Here is a 19,847-nt window from a genome sequence, read left to right as displayed (position 1 = left end):
GAAATGTTGAACAAGCTCACACAGAAATACATTATTAAAAGTGAGGTTGTTTAGGGATCCTAAAGCTGCGTACCAAATCTCCTTTTGAGTGGATGCACTTAGGATTCTACTTTGTTGGCTTGTAAATTTTTGTTGCCTGATCCAATGTGGCAAAGCACATGTGGGAAAGAGAGAGAACATTCTTCTTTGCTTATGTGATGAGAGAGCAAGGGGTAGTGGAAGAAGAGGTATGCTGCAGGACCCCAGCAGAGGAACTATTTTTGCAAAGTTTTGCTCCTGCAGAGCCCGTATGATACAAAGGAGCTGACCAGTAGGCATAAAGCAACTTTTTCAGTCAGTGTAACTGCAGTCAGCCAAACTTCTTTTGCATTGGTAAAAACAGTATTTATATGAAGAAGCAAAGGCAGGAAAGGTGGAGGGGGAAAAGAAGCATTTAAAGCTCAGATGTTTTTTCTTCTTTGGAGATTGCTAAATAGTATGATATGGCATTTGGTGTGCAGCAGGTTTGCCCTGTTCCTAGCTGAGTCAGTGCTGTTTGGCATCTAGACAAGTGCAGAGGAGATGCCCTGTTTCCTGTGCAGAGAAAGGCTTTGTCCATTTTGTAAGTACTTCTTGTTTCAAACAGTTCACCAGTCCCAAATTGTGTTACTTTGAGACTCAATTCAGCAAGGGACAATGGTAGAAGCCTTGAAGAGCAGCAGAATTCGGTTTGTGATGAACTTGACACAAACAGAGCAGGTGGTAAATCCACTGAATGAGAATATGACTACAAGGGAGAAAAATTAAGCATTGGCTGGTTGAGGAGATTGATGCGTTTTAGGACAAAAGCTGTTTATGTGTGTACATCTGTCCAAAATGTCCATCAGTGTTATGGTGGTATATGCAGTCCTGGATGTAGTGTGCAAGACATCAGACTTTTCCTTTATTAAAACTGATGTAAGGAAAACATGTGATCTCAAACTGTGAGGTTCAGGCTGGGCATTTGCATGTTAGCTCTGCTTCTCTCCAAAAACAAGCTCTTACAGACTTGCATTCCATAAGTGTTTGCTTCCATATGTGTCTGTGAAATAGTTCTGTTTTACTGGGCTTATGTTAGTGATGGATATGGCTCCATGTTAATTTCTGACCCAGATCTTTTGTTTCTAGTCATGAAAGATAGCATAAATATTGTATGTTCTATTTCATGTTTCAAAGGAATCCTTTAAAAAGAGCACAAAAGCCTAGTACTTTACCTATTGTATTGTTTTAGACAGAAGTCCTAAAATTACCAAATTATTCAGCATTCTTGTTAAATACCTAACGTTTAACTCTGTCATATTTCCCACTCCCTTGTACTCATCTCTCTACCTTTGATTCTGCTTTTTCTTGTCTCACTTTTGCCTCCCTTCAAACTGACTCATAGCAGTGGCGTGTACTGCCTGGGTAGCCACCCTCTGTGATTCCGATTTGTGCTTCAGTTTGTTCCCGTCTGAATGTATCTCCTCAAATGGCTGCTCTAGATGTATTTAATATCACCAGCAGTGATATCAAATCAGCATGCAATCTCCAAGATGCTACAATAACCTAAGTTAATAATGATGTACCTTTGTTGGTTTTGATCTTCTCCATTGTCTCCTTTAAATGAAAGAAGATGTGATGCAGTAATCTGCACACTCTTTCTCTCATTTTCTCTCAGTCTCTTTTTAGTAATGTTTTTCACTTGGCTTACATTTGCACTAAAACATACTCCAAATAATCCCTGGCATAATACTGTGAGAGGCTAACAATTTTTGGCCAAATAGCTGTACAGAATTCTTCTCATGTTCATCCAAAAATGAGTTTTACTGAGATAATCAACTCCCAGCTTACTGTTATTACTGCTTTATTCAGAGAAAGATCTTGTTTTTAAGTACCAAGAAAAAAATTGGACCTTTATTGTGTAATTTTATCGACATGAATAGCTGTTATTAAAAGAAGCGGGGAGTCAGTCTGTTACAATTAAATCTATGCTGTAAGATGCTTAGGAGACCAAGAACTAATCACTCTTGTGTTAAAATCTTGGGACTTATCTGCGTATTTATCAAGTGCCCTGCCTGTTATCTAATCTTCCCTTATTACAAACTTTTTGTTTGTTTTTAGGGGTTGGTGCCAGGTGAGAAAAAAATGTTACCCATGTTCACTTATAGTTACATGGTAATTAACTCTATATTCAAATTCCTCACACAATTGTATGCCTGCCTTTGCTCCATTGTAATAGAAGGTGATGACCACAAAGATTTCTAGATTTGCAGCAGAAGTACTGTCTTACTGGCTGTAGTTCTGTAGTAATAGACTGTAATCCTCAGAGATGAGGAAAAAAGCCCTTTTTATGTATTGTTCAATGCCGGCCTTGTTAGCATAGTTCAGTTAACACTTATAATAGCGAAACGAAAAACGAAGAATGATCACAAAATGAAATTATAAACAGAAATAGTTGAGCTGGAATTCTTATAAGACTCAGTTCTTTTGCAAGAGTCTTAGTGCTATTTATTTCATTTATGCCAGAATGGGATTATTTTTTTTCTCCCATACATCTTGAACTTCCATTTGCCATTTTGGCTGATGACAAAATGTTACCAGATATTGAAGAAAATACGATTCTGTTCCTGCTTGTGCTTCTGAGAAATTCTTATTCAGTTGAAACTAAAGCTCCCTCCCACATATGTTCTTAAAACAATACTTTAACCCCAAATGTTTTAGTAATACACTGTGTTGCATCCTGTGTTTTTTTAAAAAAACATAGAATAGATTACATACTTTAATGATTAAAACAAAAAAAGTGTTCTGTTGCCATTGTTGGCTGCGATACCTGTGTAACTCTTGGTGAAAGGTTCTCAAAAATTGCAGAAAATAATTCTTTTTCATAATTTTTTATACATATTTGTAGAAGGTCTCAGAGATAAGTTATTAATACAGGAAATCATTCTGGCTCTGTTGTTCTTACTGCATAGTTATTCTAAACTAACTTTAATGTGACTGACTAAATATTCTTATCATAATGCATATATTCTAGAGAAATATAATTTTCTTGTGGACAAATATTTGAAAGAAGATTCGTAATGTATGCTGTCCTCCATTTACCAGAGTTGTGCTTGAAATAGAACACCAGGAGTTTCTCTAAATTTCTGGTAACCATGGCAACTGTTACTTTAGTGTTATTAGCCCAATGTAATTTAGCAAAGTAGGTTGCTAGAGGTAATTTTTTAGCTACATTGGACTGATACTCATTATTGTAATTCTAAATAATATTTAGAATTTATGTTTAAAAATCACTTAGTCATAATACTGAAATACGCTCTATACTTCATGGATTTGTTTTGTTAGCGAGAGCCTCGCTTTGCAGAGGGACAGGTTAGGGGTCTTGTCCAAGGCCCCTGGATGAGTCAGAGGCAGAGCTGTCATTGAAACTTGAACGTTGCTCGTTGCCATGCAACTGTTCAATTTTTAGGGCTTAATGGATCTAAGATTTTGATACATGCAATTTCCTCCCTTTTTCCATCTTCAGCATGTTTTATACACATATACACGAACGCTTTCTCTGTAGCTATTTTGTTCATTCCTAGAATTCTGGAATTTTATTCCTCATAAAACTTGGCATAAAGAAGAGGAGAGACATACTTGTGAAACTGCACAATTGCTCTGCATTCTCTGCATGATATGAGGCCTGCGGTTTCATTCTGATTTGTTTAAATAAAAAAAAGTAGGTAATTTTTATTGTCATCATCTGATACAAAAAACAGTGTAGGCAGGAAAATGCATTTTTTAAAAACTACACACATTGAAAAAGAAGCGAATTCAAGGTGGAAGTAAAGACGATAAATGAGTCTGAAGTGAAGAAGGAACACATGAACTCAATTTAGGAGTGTACCCTCAGTGAAAATGAATCAATTCGAAAAGACTCAAGAAATTAGACACAATGGGAGCCTAATTCTATTCACTTATATTGTATGTATTTATCTTTTAATGTACAGTGGAGCAAAAAGGGAGTCAAATGGCATTCACAGCATTAAACGCTTTGCTCTTGTATGCACAAGGTGCCAAAGAATGGAAAATCTTGTCCAGTGTGATCTAATTTGTAAATATGTAAATGAATGCAGGTATGAAAACCAATACAAATAATTTCTTTTAAGTGGATGGAAGACATGTCAGAAGCAGAAATTTTGTTTGAACATTTCAGTTTATACACGGATTTGTGGTAAGACAGCAGTGTTTTGGGGGCTGGTTTTGTCATCTGGAACATTTTTGGAATATAGTTTGTCACTAATTTCTTACAAAAGTATATTTTATATATATCTTAACCTTAGCTTTATTGACAGAGGAGAAAAAAAAATTAAGGCAGCAACTTATTTGAACTATTTTCAGTGTATTTTCATTGCCATTTAAAATATTTTCCGAAATCACTGTGTTACTCTTTATCTGATAGGTGACATGTCTTACCATTTTTGCTAGAGTTTCATTTTTATCTTCTTTGTACATTTGTATGGCTGAGGATAAATATTACTATGCCTAACCTAGACAGCTAAAAGATAGATTGGCTGTAGCTTTTTTTGCTGGACAATTTTATATCTCTATGCATTTTGGCTGCAAGTGAATCACTAAAATAACAGGCTTTGTAGGTTCTTTACAGGCTAATACTGAAAATTATTTCAGTATATTTAAGCCTGTTAACTAGCTCATAGTCTGTTGGAAGCCCAATTTTCAAAACTCAGATGAAATGTCAATTATTACATCAAACAGAAATGGGCTAGCTTTATAAAGGTGTACAGGAGACTAGAATTTTGTTAATAATTTCTCATTATGCCCATGCAAATTTGTACATCTAACTTGCGTATAAGAGATGACATCCATATAATACCCAGATTGCATATGAAATTTTTTTTGTCAATGCAGAATGGCATGCACATGCACACACACAGTGTGCCATGAGCAGGTCTGTTCTTCAAGGAGCTGAATCTGTAATGGTCTTAGCATCTTTTGGAAAACTGTGAGGGTTAGTATTTAAAAATTGTAGTGTGATCATAAGTATAGGTACCTCCCAGCCACTTTGAGCCTGAAATGTACACATTGAAAACCCTATTTTCAGATGCCACTTAACCCTGGTGGCACCTAAAATTCACATTTGCCAAAGATTGACCTCAGATTTGACAGTGCTGAGCCCAAGTCAATTTTTGCCTGCTTTACCTCCTCAGTCATCTAGGCAGTGTTTTTAAGCAGAGATTGTTCACCACGGAAGGTGACCTTTCTTTAATGAATGATTTCAGAGGTTAAAATACTTACGCGAGGGTACAGGAGGCAGGTGTGGAGAACTATCTTTTCTCCTTAAGAAGATTTGAAACCTTATGTATGTATATGGAGTTGGGACTGTTTAGCCTAGAGAAGAGGAATCTCAGGGAGGATGTCATCAATGTGTATAAACATCTGAAGGTGGGCTGCAAAGAGGATGGAGCCAGGCTTTTTTCAGTGGTGCCCAGTGACAGGACCAGAGGCAATGGACACAAACTGAAACACAAGAGGCTCTGTCAGGATATCAGGAAACAGTTTTTTACTGTGACGGTGACCAAGCACTGGCACAGGTTGCCCAGAGAGGTTGTGGAATCTCCATCCCTGGAGATACCCAAAAGCTGTCTGGAGAGGGTCCTGGGCAGCCAGCTCTAGGTGACGCTGCTTTAGCAGGGGATTGGACAGGATGACCTCCAGAGGTTCATTCCAACCTCAACCATTCTGCGATTCTCTATTGCTTCCCAGCCGTGACACCTCATTTGCAGGCTCTGTGAAAATGCCTTTATTCCTTTAGCCAAAGCAGCACTTCTTAAATGAAAACAATAAACATTAGCTTGCAAAGGAAAGAAAAGAAGTGATCACAAGAGTTACTGTGGCGTTATAATCTAGATGATTGGAAGACAGCTGTGAAGAGTGAAGCCCAGGGTTTTAAAATGCATGAACATCCATTGGAATGGGTACTACAATACAGGTCCTTCCTCCAGGAAATTTACCCTAAACATGAGGCTAGAGAGGCTTACTTGGTATCGCTCCGACTTAGCATACATTTAATTGCTCCACAGAAAGTGGAATGTGTTCTGGTTTTGGCTGGGACAGAGTTAATCTTTTTTCTAGTAGCTGGTATAGTGTTATAGTTTGGGTTCAGTATGAGAAGAATGTTGATAACACACTGATGTTTTCAGTTGTTGCTAAGTAGTGTTTAGACTAAGTCAAGGATTTTTCAGCTTCTCATGCCCAGCCAGCAAGAAGGCTGGAGGGGCACAAGAAGTTGGGAGGGGACACAGTCAGGGCAGCTGACCCAAGCTGGCCAAAGGGGTATTCCAGACCATATGACGTCATGCTCCATGTGTAAAGCTGGAGGAAGGAGAAGGAGAAGGGGGGGACATTTGGAGCGATGGCGTTCATCTTCCCAAGTAACAGTTAAGTGTGATGGAGCCCTGCTTTCCTGGAGATGGCTGAACACCGGCCTGCCGATGGGAAGCGGTGAATGAATTCCTTGTTTTGCTTTGCTTGCGTGCACGGCTTTTGCTTTACCTCTTAAACTGTCTTTATCTCAGCCCACAAGTTTTCTCACCTTTACACTTCTGATTCTCTGCCCCTTCTCACTGTGAGGGAGGTGAGCGAGCGGCTGTGTGGGGCTGAGTTGCTGGCTGGGATTAAACCATGACAAATGACTCTGAAAAGGGGGACTGAAAATACACCGAGCTGGCAAGTAGTTAGGTACCTCTCTGGGGAGATCAGAGAAGATTGAACTCATGCTCCTTCTGTCCTGGTTGAGGGTTTTAACTCCTGAACTACTGGCTAAGAGAGAAAACCAGTGCTGCCTTGCACTAGTTGTCTTCTGGAAGAAAAGTCACCTCCCTCTGCCTCTTGATGTAGTGTTTTATTTTTGCATAAAAACCACTCAGGTTCCTATCTCTAGGAAAGTACCTATGCCTCTGATTAATTCAGAGGGCCCATAGTGCTTCATGGAGAAAGCTCCTCCTTTCCTGTCTTGGGTGTGTGCTTCTGAGCAGCTATGTACTTTAGAGGTTACTTATCAATCTGCTGAAAGATGCAATATTTAGATTATTATTTAGATTTCCTTTGTGAATCTGTTGATAGTTCCTTCTTAGAAAATCTTCATTGCCAGCAAAACTCCCCAAAACCAGTAAGAATCATGACTGCACCTGCTTTTAAAGGCCAGGTATAGAAGATGTCCAAATGTAAGCCTTTATGAGAATACATGCTTTCAGCCCTCCTGAAAGCTTCAAAGAAAACATTTCAGTCTAATGCTTAAAGCTGAAAGCTCCCTTACGAGTGAAAATACAGGAGTAACACACCAGTAGAAATACAAACTGATTTGGAAAGTAAGTTTTGATTTGTTATGCTGCCAAAAAATCAAGCTACAAGTGGGAATTGGTAAATGCAAACACCATTTTAATTGTTTCTCTCTTGTATTGAATGCCATGGAACAAAAAGCTGTGGATCTTTGTGAACAGGTTTCTTATTTGTTTCTGAAAGATGAACCAGGTTGTAAAACAATGTATTGTACACCTTTTAAGACTAAAACTGTTGTCATTACTTTTCAAGATTGTGTTTTGGTTTACTTGTCTATATAAGTCTTTCACATGGTCACAGAGAGAAAAGTATCTGAAATATTAAATAACATCTTTAATGTGATTCCTATCAATTTCAAACTAATGACTGAATTGAGAAAATTGGTTGACCAGCTGAATTTTTGAATATTGTATGTATCTCAGTGTTTTGGGGTGTCATGTGTCCTGTACACTGACTCTTTTTAGAAGGTTTAAAAACATACGCATAAATTCATCATCTTGACTGAACTTAATTTTTGTGCAACATCCAGTGTGTGAAGAGTAATGCTTTTGCGATACTTCTCTGTATTTATTGACTATACAGATTAAAATACAAAATCCAAAAAAATGCTATGCTTTCTCTTCAAAGTGAAGAACAAATTTATTTAAGGAGTCATATTCAAGCATGATTTAAGAACTCTGAATCCATCCATGCTTTCTGTATGCTAAACATTGGCTGTTAGTAATGCTTTCCACAGCTTTCAGGAGTCCCTGGATGTAGTGAATCTAGACATCTTGAGAGAAGATAGCCACTTCAGTGTTGTCAGGCGGCAGAGAAGAGCATTAACATCAATCTTTTCCATCTCCAGAACCTATCTAGAAATGATGCCTGGGTCAGCCTGTGACCTAATTTCATCCTAGTAAATAGTTTCAGATCTGAGAAAAAGGTAGAATTAATTGCTGTTCAGAAACATTGCATTAAAATACTAAAAGTTTCAGAGAAAAGTTAATTACTTTTACTTAATTAACTTGTGGCTTTATTAAAAAAGCAAAAGTTTTGCTGGCAGTTTAAAAGATATAAATTCGTAAAAAGGCTTTCTATTCTTCATAAAATTACAAAATCTGAATCCTTTTTGAAATGAAGGAAGGAAAAAACCAATAAAACACTAAGGAACTTCAAAGTTGTGGGCAGCACTTCCATACTACTGTTTGCATAAGCAAATTGGATTGTGGCTAAGATTTATTTTTTTTTTAAAAAGCAAAGAAAAATCCACCAGGTTATGAGAGTATTCCTCATTTTGATTAAACCTCTTGACTGAGCTTACAAATAAGTTTTCCATCCTTGTACCTGTTTTTCTGGCTTCACTGTCTGTCTTAGATTTTGTAGCAGGATGTTCTTTGGACCTGGATCTTTACTGTGTTATTATTGAGTTGAGAAAGAAACCTCTGATTTTGACTGACATAGATGGCAGATTCTGTAGCAAAAACAATTAACGTGGCTATTAAGCAGATGCTTTTAAAAGTAAGGGGCTAAGTCTCTTGTTTATTCCTGTCTGCACTGTCCAGAAAGGCCTTGTGAACTGCTGTTGGAAGCTACCTTTAAACAAGAGTTTGCATCTGGTTTGCAGTGTTTTGGGCCTCGGGTGGAAAAGTGAGCTCACTCTAGGCCTTGGTTGCACAGGCAGATTCAGAAGATTGTTTTCAGGGATTCCTTTTTTTAGATAGTAATTCATTTGTTTCTTGCCCATATGTGCTAAACAGGTATGGGGACCTTCTGATCTGTGCCTGCAAAAGCTCTCTTATCAGTCATGGCTGGGGATAGATTTCTCTGAAACAATTTGTGTTGAAATTGTGACTTCCAACAATTTACATCTTGGTGTTTTTTTTGTTTTTCTTTTTTTTTTTACCTTTTTCTTCAGGTGCAGAAACCTTACATTTCCTGACAGGCTTCCTGAGGTCAGCATTGTATTCATATTTGTCAATGAAGCTCTCTCTGTGATTCTGCGATCCATTCATTCAGCCATTGACCGGACTCCTGCTCACCTGCTCAAAGAGATTATTTTAGTTGATGATAACAGTAGTAATGGTAAGAGGTTTTGCTTCTGTTCTTTCCTCCCCCGCCCTGAGGTTGGATCATACATGAGAATCCTTGAATTCAGGCTCATCCTCATCCCATTGGCATTTCAAACATTGTCAGTGTATTTCCTCCCTTCTTCATCTCGGTCTTGCTGGGCTGTCTTCAAATATGCACAAGTGGGGCATGTTAAAAAGAGTATGTTCAAAGAGAGGATGCTGTTCCTGTATGTTTAAGGTGTCTGGTAAGCAGAATTTTGAGTGTAACAATAGATGAGAGATGTAAGTTTTAGTACTTCAGAGTGCTTTCAAGATTATATGCTCTCCATGCTCTTCCTGTTTCAGTTGTATGATTGCATGTGTGTACTCACTTTCTCTTTTGTATAAACCACCTTTCTGTGTTTCTTGGACATCTCCTTTAGGTTTCCAGTTCTCCTCTCCTCATTGACAGCATTTACTTTGCTGCTTTTCTACTGTATGTACCCAGATTTTGCTCTCCATGATCTGAAGGACTGGACTGCCCATATCTGATTGTTCAGTACTTTCCTAGGTGTTTGTCAATGAGGCCATGCTGGGCATTCTTTACAAGACTTAATTTCTGGCAACTTTAGCGATGAAATTTTAATAAGCACAGGATGCTGAACTTAACAAAAACTTCTGCTCTGATGGTGGGTGAATTCTGAACTCCTAAAATACGAGGAGAAGCTGAATTTATCCTGTTGAAGGAAAATGCTGAACAAAGGGCTTCTCTTATCCTTGCCATCATTACAGCTGTTATGGGATCCCTGTAGCTACATCCTGTGACTCACTGCTGATCATAAATGTATCTCAGATTTGTCCAGAAAAGAAACTGGGAAACAAGTGAATAAGTTTCCCACCCCAAGGCTATGCACTTCATCATCTCCTCTTCTGCTGACTATCAATGAAGGAAAAAGTAAAATCCTGACTCTTTAAAGCACACACAACACCCAACAACTTGATGTAGACTTATGTCAAATCTAATTCAAGTGTCAGTGAATAACACTATGTTTAGAGTTACTTAAGGCTGACCAAGCTTTTCTGAAACACCTGCTTATGGAACAGTGTGGATAAATTGTCATGCAGGATTTATGAGTTGCTGTTCTTAGTATATGGCACAATTTATGATGTAGCAATGCAATGAAATAAACAAAAAAATCACATGAAACAGTAAAGTATTAGCAAAGTAAAAAAAATAAATCGACGTGTGAGCAGGCATACATGTGATTCAGAAACATCTTGTGAACTGAGGTAGACTTTTGATTTGCTTCAGCGTGTAGTTCAATTATTTGACATGTTGTTTTACTGATGCACTCTTGGTGGCCTTAATTTTTGCCCATTCTGTCATGCAATATATGGCAGTTTGATAGGAGAAAATTAAAATTAAAATACAACTTTGGCTGGTGGACTTGGGCTCCGGAATGTGTTTGTAGAAATTCACTCCTGCAGCTTTCAAACAAGTACGGTTAATGTGATGCTAGGAGCTCAACGAATCTAAGTGGCTATTGGTGCTGCAGGGCCTGAGGCCTCTGGACGCAGAGGGACTGGCAACAAGGCAGGCATAGAAAAAGAAAAATAATCTGGCTGAAAAAAGTGCTTTCTAGAGTTTGAGTCTGATTTTCTATAATTTACAGACAGTTATTCCAGTGGGCACATGGCAGAGCAATGTCAGAAACATCAGTGGTCTAAGAGCCTGTCATCACTGTGATCTCTGTGATGAGCTCACTAACAAATACACTTTGCACTGTGCTCTATGGGCTTGTTGAAATTACTCTTTTTCGTTATTTCTTACCTGAAATAGATAAGAAGTCACAAGAACCACTTAATCTTTCAGGAAGACCTCTTCAGCAGCATTTTTTGTTAGTACCAATATTGGCACTGTACAGTATCATATTTTTATGGTTGGCTGTGCCTTTTATTCCGGCCTGCCTTTCTTACCCTCCAGTGCCTTAAATCCTTAGGTTCCTGGCCCTAAACAGGACAGAAATTGAGGGGAAGGTAACCTTTGGTTGGCTGTCTTGGCTTGGTGTTACATGTCATTCTATACAAAATCACAGTGTGCAGAGTGATACTTAGTCTCCTAGAAAAATTCAACTCTCTCCAGGATTTTCTGTGACTTCTCTAACCCTGTCTCTGACGTCTCTTCCCCACAGTAGTAAATTAGATTCCTACAGTCCTCCTTATCCCATAATGTATGCTGACGACGTGGTAATAGGCATCCTTTTGGAGAGGATAGATGTTTGGTAGGAAAGGCAGGAATTGTAAAGATGATTTATGGGCTTTTCTACTATTAGTTTAAATCCTGAAATATTTATTTTACAATTTGTTTTTGCTTTTACAATATTCTATTTTCAATTTTTTTCTCCCTTCTAGCATTGCTGAAACTAATCCTTTATATTTAGTGTCATCCTATGTTTTTGTTAGTAGCTCTTTAGCTTGCAACTGTTGCTGCTTGTAAGATAAGTGGGTTACTCTGGGTTTCCCTGTAATGTTACCTAAGGGGGCAAAAGCTTGCTTTGTGCTTGCATCTGGCTCCAGACTCTGCTTCTCGCAGGGACCTGTCAGAATCCTAATTGTAAGCAGTATGTTTACTCTCAGGCTTTTGCTGGGGATGGCAACTTTTATAACCTGATGTAAGATTTTTTTTCTGTGATGCCACAGCCTTGGATTTCACAGGCAAGAAACATTGTACTATGGGAAGTGACTAGAAAGAAAAAGAACAGAGATCGGGCAGAATGCAAATGAATGCATTTTTTTATTTTGAGTCTTCTGCTATTTGGTTGGATTCACATAGCTTAGTGATTTAAAATGAAAGCAGATATGATGATTATCACTAGAGGAGGGCACCAGAATTTCCTGCTTTTGGTAAATATACTGGTAAATTGGTATAAATTCTTGCTGCAGGCCAAATTCTGAATCTGGTAATGAACACTTGGATTCATCTCGAATTTCAGTAGATCTGCGTTTCAGAAAAGAGCAGTGGAAGAACTAGTTGCTTTTTAAAATTCCAGAAGGCTGATTTCAGAAACCCTATATTCAAGTGTACGGCCAAAGTCTGTTCATTTGTCTTGAACGATATAAGCTATAGTACTTTATTTCATGCACTTCAAGGTATGTCAAGCAAATTATCTATGACTTTCTCTAAACCTCAGTGCAGTTTTTCAAGTTCCCAATTATGTTTCAGGAGACCTCAATTAATCTCTTTGTGAAGTTTTCCTTTTTTTTAAATAAATGTTTCAAGTTAGGGAACCATGAAAATGCCAGTGTGTGCCATTTAAAAGCAGAAAATAGATTTAACAGGTCCCAAAATTTTGTTCCTTTATTTTAATAAAGTCATTTGCATGGCTTAATATGTGTATTTTGCCATACCATCCTTTCCGGTGGAATTCTGCTAAGCATAACACTGAAATGTTTCATATATGCTGTCAGGTACATTAGTATTAAAATTTAATTTAGTTGAAGGTTAAAAAAAGTGCATTTCAGTGAGTACCTGTGTACTGTATAACGAGAACAAAAGATTTATTAAAAAACCAAACCAAATATCAGTGTTATTCATTTGGGTCTCATTCGGGTCTCAGTCACATTGGCGTGAAATAGAGCAACTGCACACATTTCCGCTGTCTTACTGTAGTTTTAAGTGCTGTCTGTCAGATCAGAATCCTTCCTATTCTCCTCAGGAGCACTGTTTGCTTTTCAGAGATAATTAGTTTATAACTTGGCAATAAAATAATTTATTCATTTTTGCCCTGAGAAGTAGCAGAGTTTTCCAGCTGACTCAATGCATTTGAGGAGAGGGATTTGCAGAGAAGAGGCTTTAAAAAAACTTTTAAGTGACCATGCCCATGACTGCTGGTAGTTAATTAGACCTCAGGAATGTATTCAGAAAAAGTATTGCCTGAGCTGGAGACTACTGGAAGAGTGTTTTATTCACTCTCTGGCTTGTTGCCTCATGCCGTCTGGGGACAGGGTGGTGACCTGCTGTGCCACTGGAGTCCTGTCTTGGCTTTTGAGTCATTTTGCTGGCATTGAGCCCTGCTGCATTATGAAGCACCTCTTGAAGATATTTTAAGATGATTTGAAATCTATCTAGAAAGCTCATTGTGAGCCATGATGTGTTCAGTTTCATGGGGAGGCAGTATGCATTAATGTGTCCAGAGTATGCCTTACAAAATTTTATATTATAGCAATAATTATAATCCTCTGACACTTTTTCATATTAAAGTTAATAATAAATGTTGCAATAGAGGCTCAGATTTCATAAGGTTTCTTCCTTTTTCTTTGAATCATTACTTATGAATGAAATATTCTAACATGTTCAGTTTAACGATTCTCATTTTGTCTTGACATTTCCATGAATACAGCTATTGAATTGCAGTAATAATGCTTGGAATCACAGGATGCTAATTTTATGACTTGCAGTGTTGAAGAGAATTAGCACAGAGGGGTAGAAAGTGGGTCAGATGCAACTGTAACACCTTTGAGAGATTTGCAACATTGTCCTCAAAACAGTGAATAAAAGGAAACTTTTCAAAAAGCATTCAGAGCTTTTCATTAGAAAAGTGTATTTCTTCTTTGGTTATTTTTAAGAGACATTTGGGAATAGAATATTGTTTGATTATTTTTTTTCTTTATAAAAGCAGTGATGAATAAACCTCAAAAGTATTGTTCAAATGCATGCTAGATTTCATATTACAGCATAATTTGAAGATGGTTTACTTGTAGACCAGACAACTATGAATATAAAAACCTATTAATAACAATCTTATAGGGGAAACTTTAGGACTTGCCGTCCTTCTGTTTGGCTTCTTGTTCTTCTCTTACCTGAATGCCAGCAAAATTCAAAGACAAATAAAAACATTTAAAAACAAGGAAAAAGCCAAACTTTATTCAAACCTGCATTCGCTTTTGGGCCATGGTTTATGCATTGTGAAGGCTTTGCTTTATCTGCCTAGATTCATTTCTCCCATTAGTTAAAGGCCTTGATGCTGAAATCCTTATTATTTCACAGTCTTTATACAAGCAAGCTTCCAGTAGTGTTGGCAGGGATTGACATGAAAGAGGGCTGTGTAATGCTCTTTAAGAATCAGATGCTAAAAAGCCTATATTTATGTATAGACCGGGAAGTCTGTCTCCACTGTAGATTTAAGAATGTTAGCTGTTGTTACAAACTGTGCATTTTACTTGCATAGTAACATTTAGCACTGAAACTCGAATAAATGAGGACAATTCTTTGAGTGTATGTTTACTGCTACATGTTCTGTGGTGATGCTAGGTCTGCAATGAGGTGGTGTGTTTTGGCTTGTGTGCCAGCTACTGTGGATGCATCTGAAGAAAATGGCCAGTGGACTATGTTTTGCTTCTGGTTATCTATTTCAGCAGTCAGCAGAAGTTAGCAGAATGAGGAATGTTGTTCGTATTCTGAGGTATGAGAGAGAGGAGTATGTGAACACTGGTTCATGTCCCAGTGATGCCTGGCCATGCAGCTCAAAACTCTTGTGGAAAAAATTAAGAACACTAATGTAAATGGACTGTGAGATTTTTATAAGGACAGTGGGTGCTGAAGATGATGTCCTAGAGTGGCTGCAGACTGCTCTCTCCTCTTACTTGTCAGTCCTTGTGACATTGTATTTGATTCCTGCTTTAAAGGGAAGAGGTTGTGGAGTAGGATATCAAAAGGAAGTGAGAAACAGAGCAGAAAAGAGAGGGACACTGCCGATTAAGGCCATCTGTGCCAACTATTCTTGCTCCTCTTTTGCTTTTTTATCACTGTTGACACCTTTTTCTCCTCCTGTTTTTTTTCCTTCTTTTTTCATCCAGAGGTGGTCTAAATCCTCAGTCTTTATTCCCTCAATCCACTTTCCTTTTCCTCATTCCACCATGGCAGTCTGCTTTTTTCGGATGTTCACTTCCTCGCACCCATTCCATACACCTCATCCTTCTTTATATAAGCTTATGTCCTTCAGCTGGGGTCTCCATTTTCCGTGTTCTCAAATTCTAGTGTACCCACACCTCTTCTCTTCTCCCTATCTCCTCCACGCCAGTATTTGCTGCTTTTTCTCATGAACTGTACTCCTCCATTTTTCCCATCACATCATTCAGCTCCCCCTTGCCTTTAGCACCAGTAATTAAACTCCTGCCTGACATCCATCCATCCATCCATCTATCCATCCATCCATCCATCTCCCCCTCCTTACTTCCCTTCCTCCTCCCCCCAGCAGTGTTCTGCTCCTTCGTGGCGTATTTTTATCATTGTCCCATTTTCCTCCTTTTTCTCTCTGACACCTCCTTTTCAGACATGTTTTTCCATTTTCTTTTGCTTTCATTTAAAAATAATTATGTTGTATTCTTTTAGATCAGTGTTCCTAACTCTCCCATGTCTGAACTCCATACTGCGTCAGACTGAAACATTGCCTTGCATTCAGTCACGCATGGGGGTGTGGATAGCATCCCTTGCTGGAGGCAAGGCTCTGATTTTTTTTTAGCATTGTAATTATAGTTGTATGAAAGCTGTTTGATAACCAGCATGCAGTTTGCTTTGTTTTGTAATGGGAACTGCCACATTCTCCTTTCTGTATAACCTACGGGGAAGGTCCTTAGCCTTCGTTTTCTGGAAGGTTGGGAAAACTGCAGCGCTGTGAGAGTGAGGTGGGGCTGCAGGACCACTGCAGCTAAGTGTGGCTCTTCTGGTGCATCCTGGAGAACTCACACATCTGTTGGACCTTTAGCCTCTGTGGAAGTGTGTGTTCAGCAGGTGTTTGCAGCGACAATGTGGTCTTTCAAAAGAACAGTTACTTTAATCATCTGCAATATAATATAGTTCAGTCTCTTTCTGTGGTTGGAGAAGAAAAATTTCAATGTGTGTGAAAGCTGATAGCCTAACTTCTGTCCACATTAGGGGTCATCAGTGAGCAGCAGAGTTTTTATTGCAGTCTCCTGACATGAGAGTTTTTGATTCAAACGTTCATATAATACTGTGAACTGAATCTTCCCTAGCCAGCAGTTGCTGAAAGTTAATATATGGTCATCTTATCTTTTATTCCATCCACAAGGTAATTTAACGCTTTCAGTCCTAATATGCTTGCACTGTTGCAGTCTAATAAATACCTTCTTTTATGTCAGATTCAGTACAGCTCTGTCCAAGAGGACAGAGCAGCTGCTTCTAAAACCAGCATTTTCTGTACTTGCAGTTTAACGTAGGCAGCAGAATAGGGAAAAAGTTATTTTATGCAACTCCAAACCTTATCACCAGATAATTCTTTTTTTTCTAATCAGACAAGCCCATTGCCATTAAACTAAGCTTTAAGATTGAAATAACAATGTGTCTTATTTCAGCATGAGAGGAACTAATTTAAGTGTCATCTCAGTGGTATCTACATGCCAGATTTAATCCTAATGGCAGGTAGTAAAGTGGAGTATCTGAACTACAATATAGGAAATGCTGAAAAACTGGAGATAGGAAACAAAATGCAGGGATGATTTCAGCAGTAGTTTTAGAGCTTTTATATATATTCTCTTTTTTTTCAAATAGCAAATGAAACTGAAAGCTATACTGGCATTTTTTGATTGTGGTTTTGTTTTAGCTTGAATCCCAATGTACCAATTCATAGTATGTATCACTTTCGTGTATGCTGTGTACCCTATGTATGTCAAGCAGCGCAATGCACAGTTAGTATTTCCTTGTTCTTCATCCCTGTGTCTGTTCTGCCATCCTCTAATGACACAATCCTTAGTGTGAGCACAGACATACGTGCTCGCAGGTTACTTACTGATCATATCAAAGCCCAATACAGACAATACAGCTGAAGTTTCTAGGTGATGGTAAATAGCTGCACATTGGCACTTTGGAATCTTTTGGAAGAATGACTTGGGCCAACTTACAGGAAATAGCATCACCTGTGTCAGGTGTGCTTCAGAAACAATATGTGGCCCACAGTGTTGAAGGCTGCAGTCAAATTCAGTAAGAACAGGCTAGTTTTAAGTGCTAGTAGCAATGAGGAATTCACCCCATGTGCATTGGAAGTGCTATTGGCTGGTGGCATCCTGACTAAGAATGCCAGCGTATAAATGCTGCCTTGGTCCACTTCTCAGTACCATTATTGTGATTTTAGCTTTAAAATTAATTACTAGAGATCTCTGAGAAATTGCTTGATTAAAAAAAAAAAATAAATTCCCATTTCTTCCCTTTCTCATGTCTGTGGAATTATTTTGCCTTCAGGAATGCTTGAATGGTTTCCATTGGTAACATTCTCAAACATGTCACTAAATTTAAGTAGCAGCTACATGTGTAGATCCAATGCAGTGACAAACAGTCATATAGAACTTGTGAGAGAAGTGCTGATATCTGTTGATGGCAGTGAGGTAACTCTGGTTTGATCGGATTGTTTCCTTTTGACATCTTTCCTCATGAAGTATCCAGAGATCTCCTTGCATCCAGTAGAACTTGCATTTGAGATATTCTAGTAATGTAAGCTGTTAAGAGCCTGAATGACTTTTTAAAGGATTTTGTTCTCTTTCCTTATCAAGAGAATGGTACTTATATTTGCAAGAGTTTGACAGGGGGTGGGGAAAACACTCTGTAGTGTTAAGCAAAGGAGTTTAAAGATAGAGTCCTATACAAAATGAGAAATACAAACTGACTTTTAAATGAACGTCATTAAAATTTACCTTTTCTGCCTAACCCAAGCATACTTTTCTTAAAAAGAAAAATTAGTAAAAAGGTAACTTTCACAAAATTAATGCTGATTTCTTAACTTAAACTGATGGTAAAACTTCCTGCCATAGCTGAGAATTTCAAACACTTCAAATTCTTTGTGATAGAACCTGAAAATTCTTAATGTGATGAAGCGTCCAATACATAACAAGACATTTGCCTAAGGAGTTATTTAAGGATGTTTGAGTGTATCACCAAATTATAAAAATCAGTTAGCACAAATATATGAATAAATTACAGACTCTTCTGTGTTAACCTAATAGGCATACACAAAGGCACATGTATAGGCATTGCTAGATGTTTTAAAGACATTGTGGAGCCTACTGTAAGTCTAAAGTTCAAGTATAGAACCTTTTATCAAAGGATATTTGAATTCTTGTTGTGAATAAAAAAATCAAGTCATGTTGACTTTTCTTTTGGCATACTTTTTCTGTAGATACGCTTGGCATTTCATTTTTGAAAGTGTTCTCCAAGTATATTGGATGATCAAATTTTAAATTATTTGCTGTTAGTTATTTGTGGGGCCATTGCTCAAATGGTGTTCTTTCCTTTTGCACTGGAGAAGTAACATATTTTAAGTAGTATACTTCAAGTAGCAGCCTGGGAAGTTTGGGAAAGCTCTGTTTAAAACTTTACGGAAACTGTGATGAAACTAGACATAAAAGCTAAAACTTCCATTTGCGATGGTGGAATTAACATGGGAAAAATGAAGACTTAGAGCTTAGGCTGTATGAGAGTGAAAATTTCTGCTTGTTTTTCCCCACCCAGTTTATTTGGAAAAGATGTTTTGGGTTTTTTTGGGCCTCCATAACCAGAGTCCTTGTTAACAGCACTTACTGGAAGTCTGTTTTGAGAGTCTGGGTAGAGAGAAATATAGGTGCGAGCCAAATGGAAAGTGATACAGTTTATATACTAAAAACTCACCCTCCATGTTCTTTATGATCTTCACATATGTCTGGAAGTCTGTTAGTTTTCTGAGTAAGTTCTGCAACCTACTTCCTACAGGATAAGGCAAATCTTGCTCTCCTGGCAGTCTGATAGGCAAAGACTTCTGACTGGGGGACCTGCATGGAGCTGTATTCCCCATTAGCCTCCTGCTGCATCTCTATGGTATTTTGCAATGGAATAGGTGAATAAACTGATGTTTTGTTTTGGTTTTTTTTTTTAAATATTAGTTTCCCTTCAAGTGTAATCTGAGAGAAATGGTAGATGCTCCAAAGCATTTTTGATGCCAACTCAAAGGACGATTTGCCTTTCATTAAATGTAACAGGGTTTGTCTGCACTGCAGTATAAACTCTCCAATAAATGATTTAGAATCATGATGAATGCTAAATAATATGGCAGCATGAATCGTTGTTGTTTTGGTTTGGCAGCAAAGAAAATCTTGTTGGAATTGCTAAGTGCTCTCAGTTCTTTCAAGTTAGCTTACTGTCTGCTGCTGCATTGTTCCTTTGCTCCTAACTGACACAATTCTTTGGCCCAATGCCTGTCTAATCATTGTTTAATGTTTCAAAAGCTGCCATCTTCTATTTGAGGCAATCTTTTCAAGCAGTACAAATACCAGCAGATTTCCATAAAGTAGAAATAATTGGAAGAATAAAGTAAAAAAAAAAAAGAGAGAGATGCAAACAGCATTAATGTTTTATGAAGCTGAAAAAGATACCATACACCTAATCAAATTATGGTGAAGTTTTAGGAAGCTTAAAGATATTTCTGTGGCTAAATACAT

The 19,847-nt window shown here is 37.9% G+C and overlaps 1 protein-coding gene across 2 annotated transcripts in view; it reads left to right on the top strand.

The window, feature by feature from the left end:
- Positions 1-19,847, top strand: part of GALNT18 (polypeptide N-acetylgalactosaminyltransferase 18) — a 257,349-nt gene that overhangs the window by 129,984 nt on the left and 107,518 nt on the right. For both annotated transcript variants that reach the window (XM_049819940.1, XM_049819941.1), the window contains one exon: positions 9,236-9,402. In XM_049819940.1, coding sequence (XP_049675897.1) covers positions 9,236-9,402 — 167 coding nt within the window. The remainder of the gene's footprint in view (positions 1-9,235; positions 9,403-19,847) is intronic.

Source organism: Accipiter gentilis, chromosome 17 (assembly GCF_929443795.1).
Source record: "Accipiter gentilis chromosome 17, bAccGen1.1, whole genome shotgun sequence".
NCBI classification, from domain to species: domain Eukaryota; kingdom Metazoa; phylum Chordata; class Aves; order Accipitriformes; family Accipitridae; genus Astur; species Astur gentilis.
The sequence above is the reverse complement of the archived record's forward strand: the minus strand, read 5'-3'. Positions and strand labels throughout refer to the sequence as shown.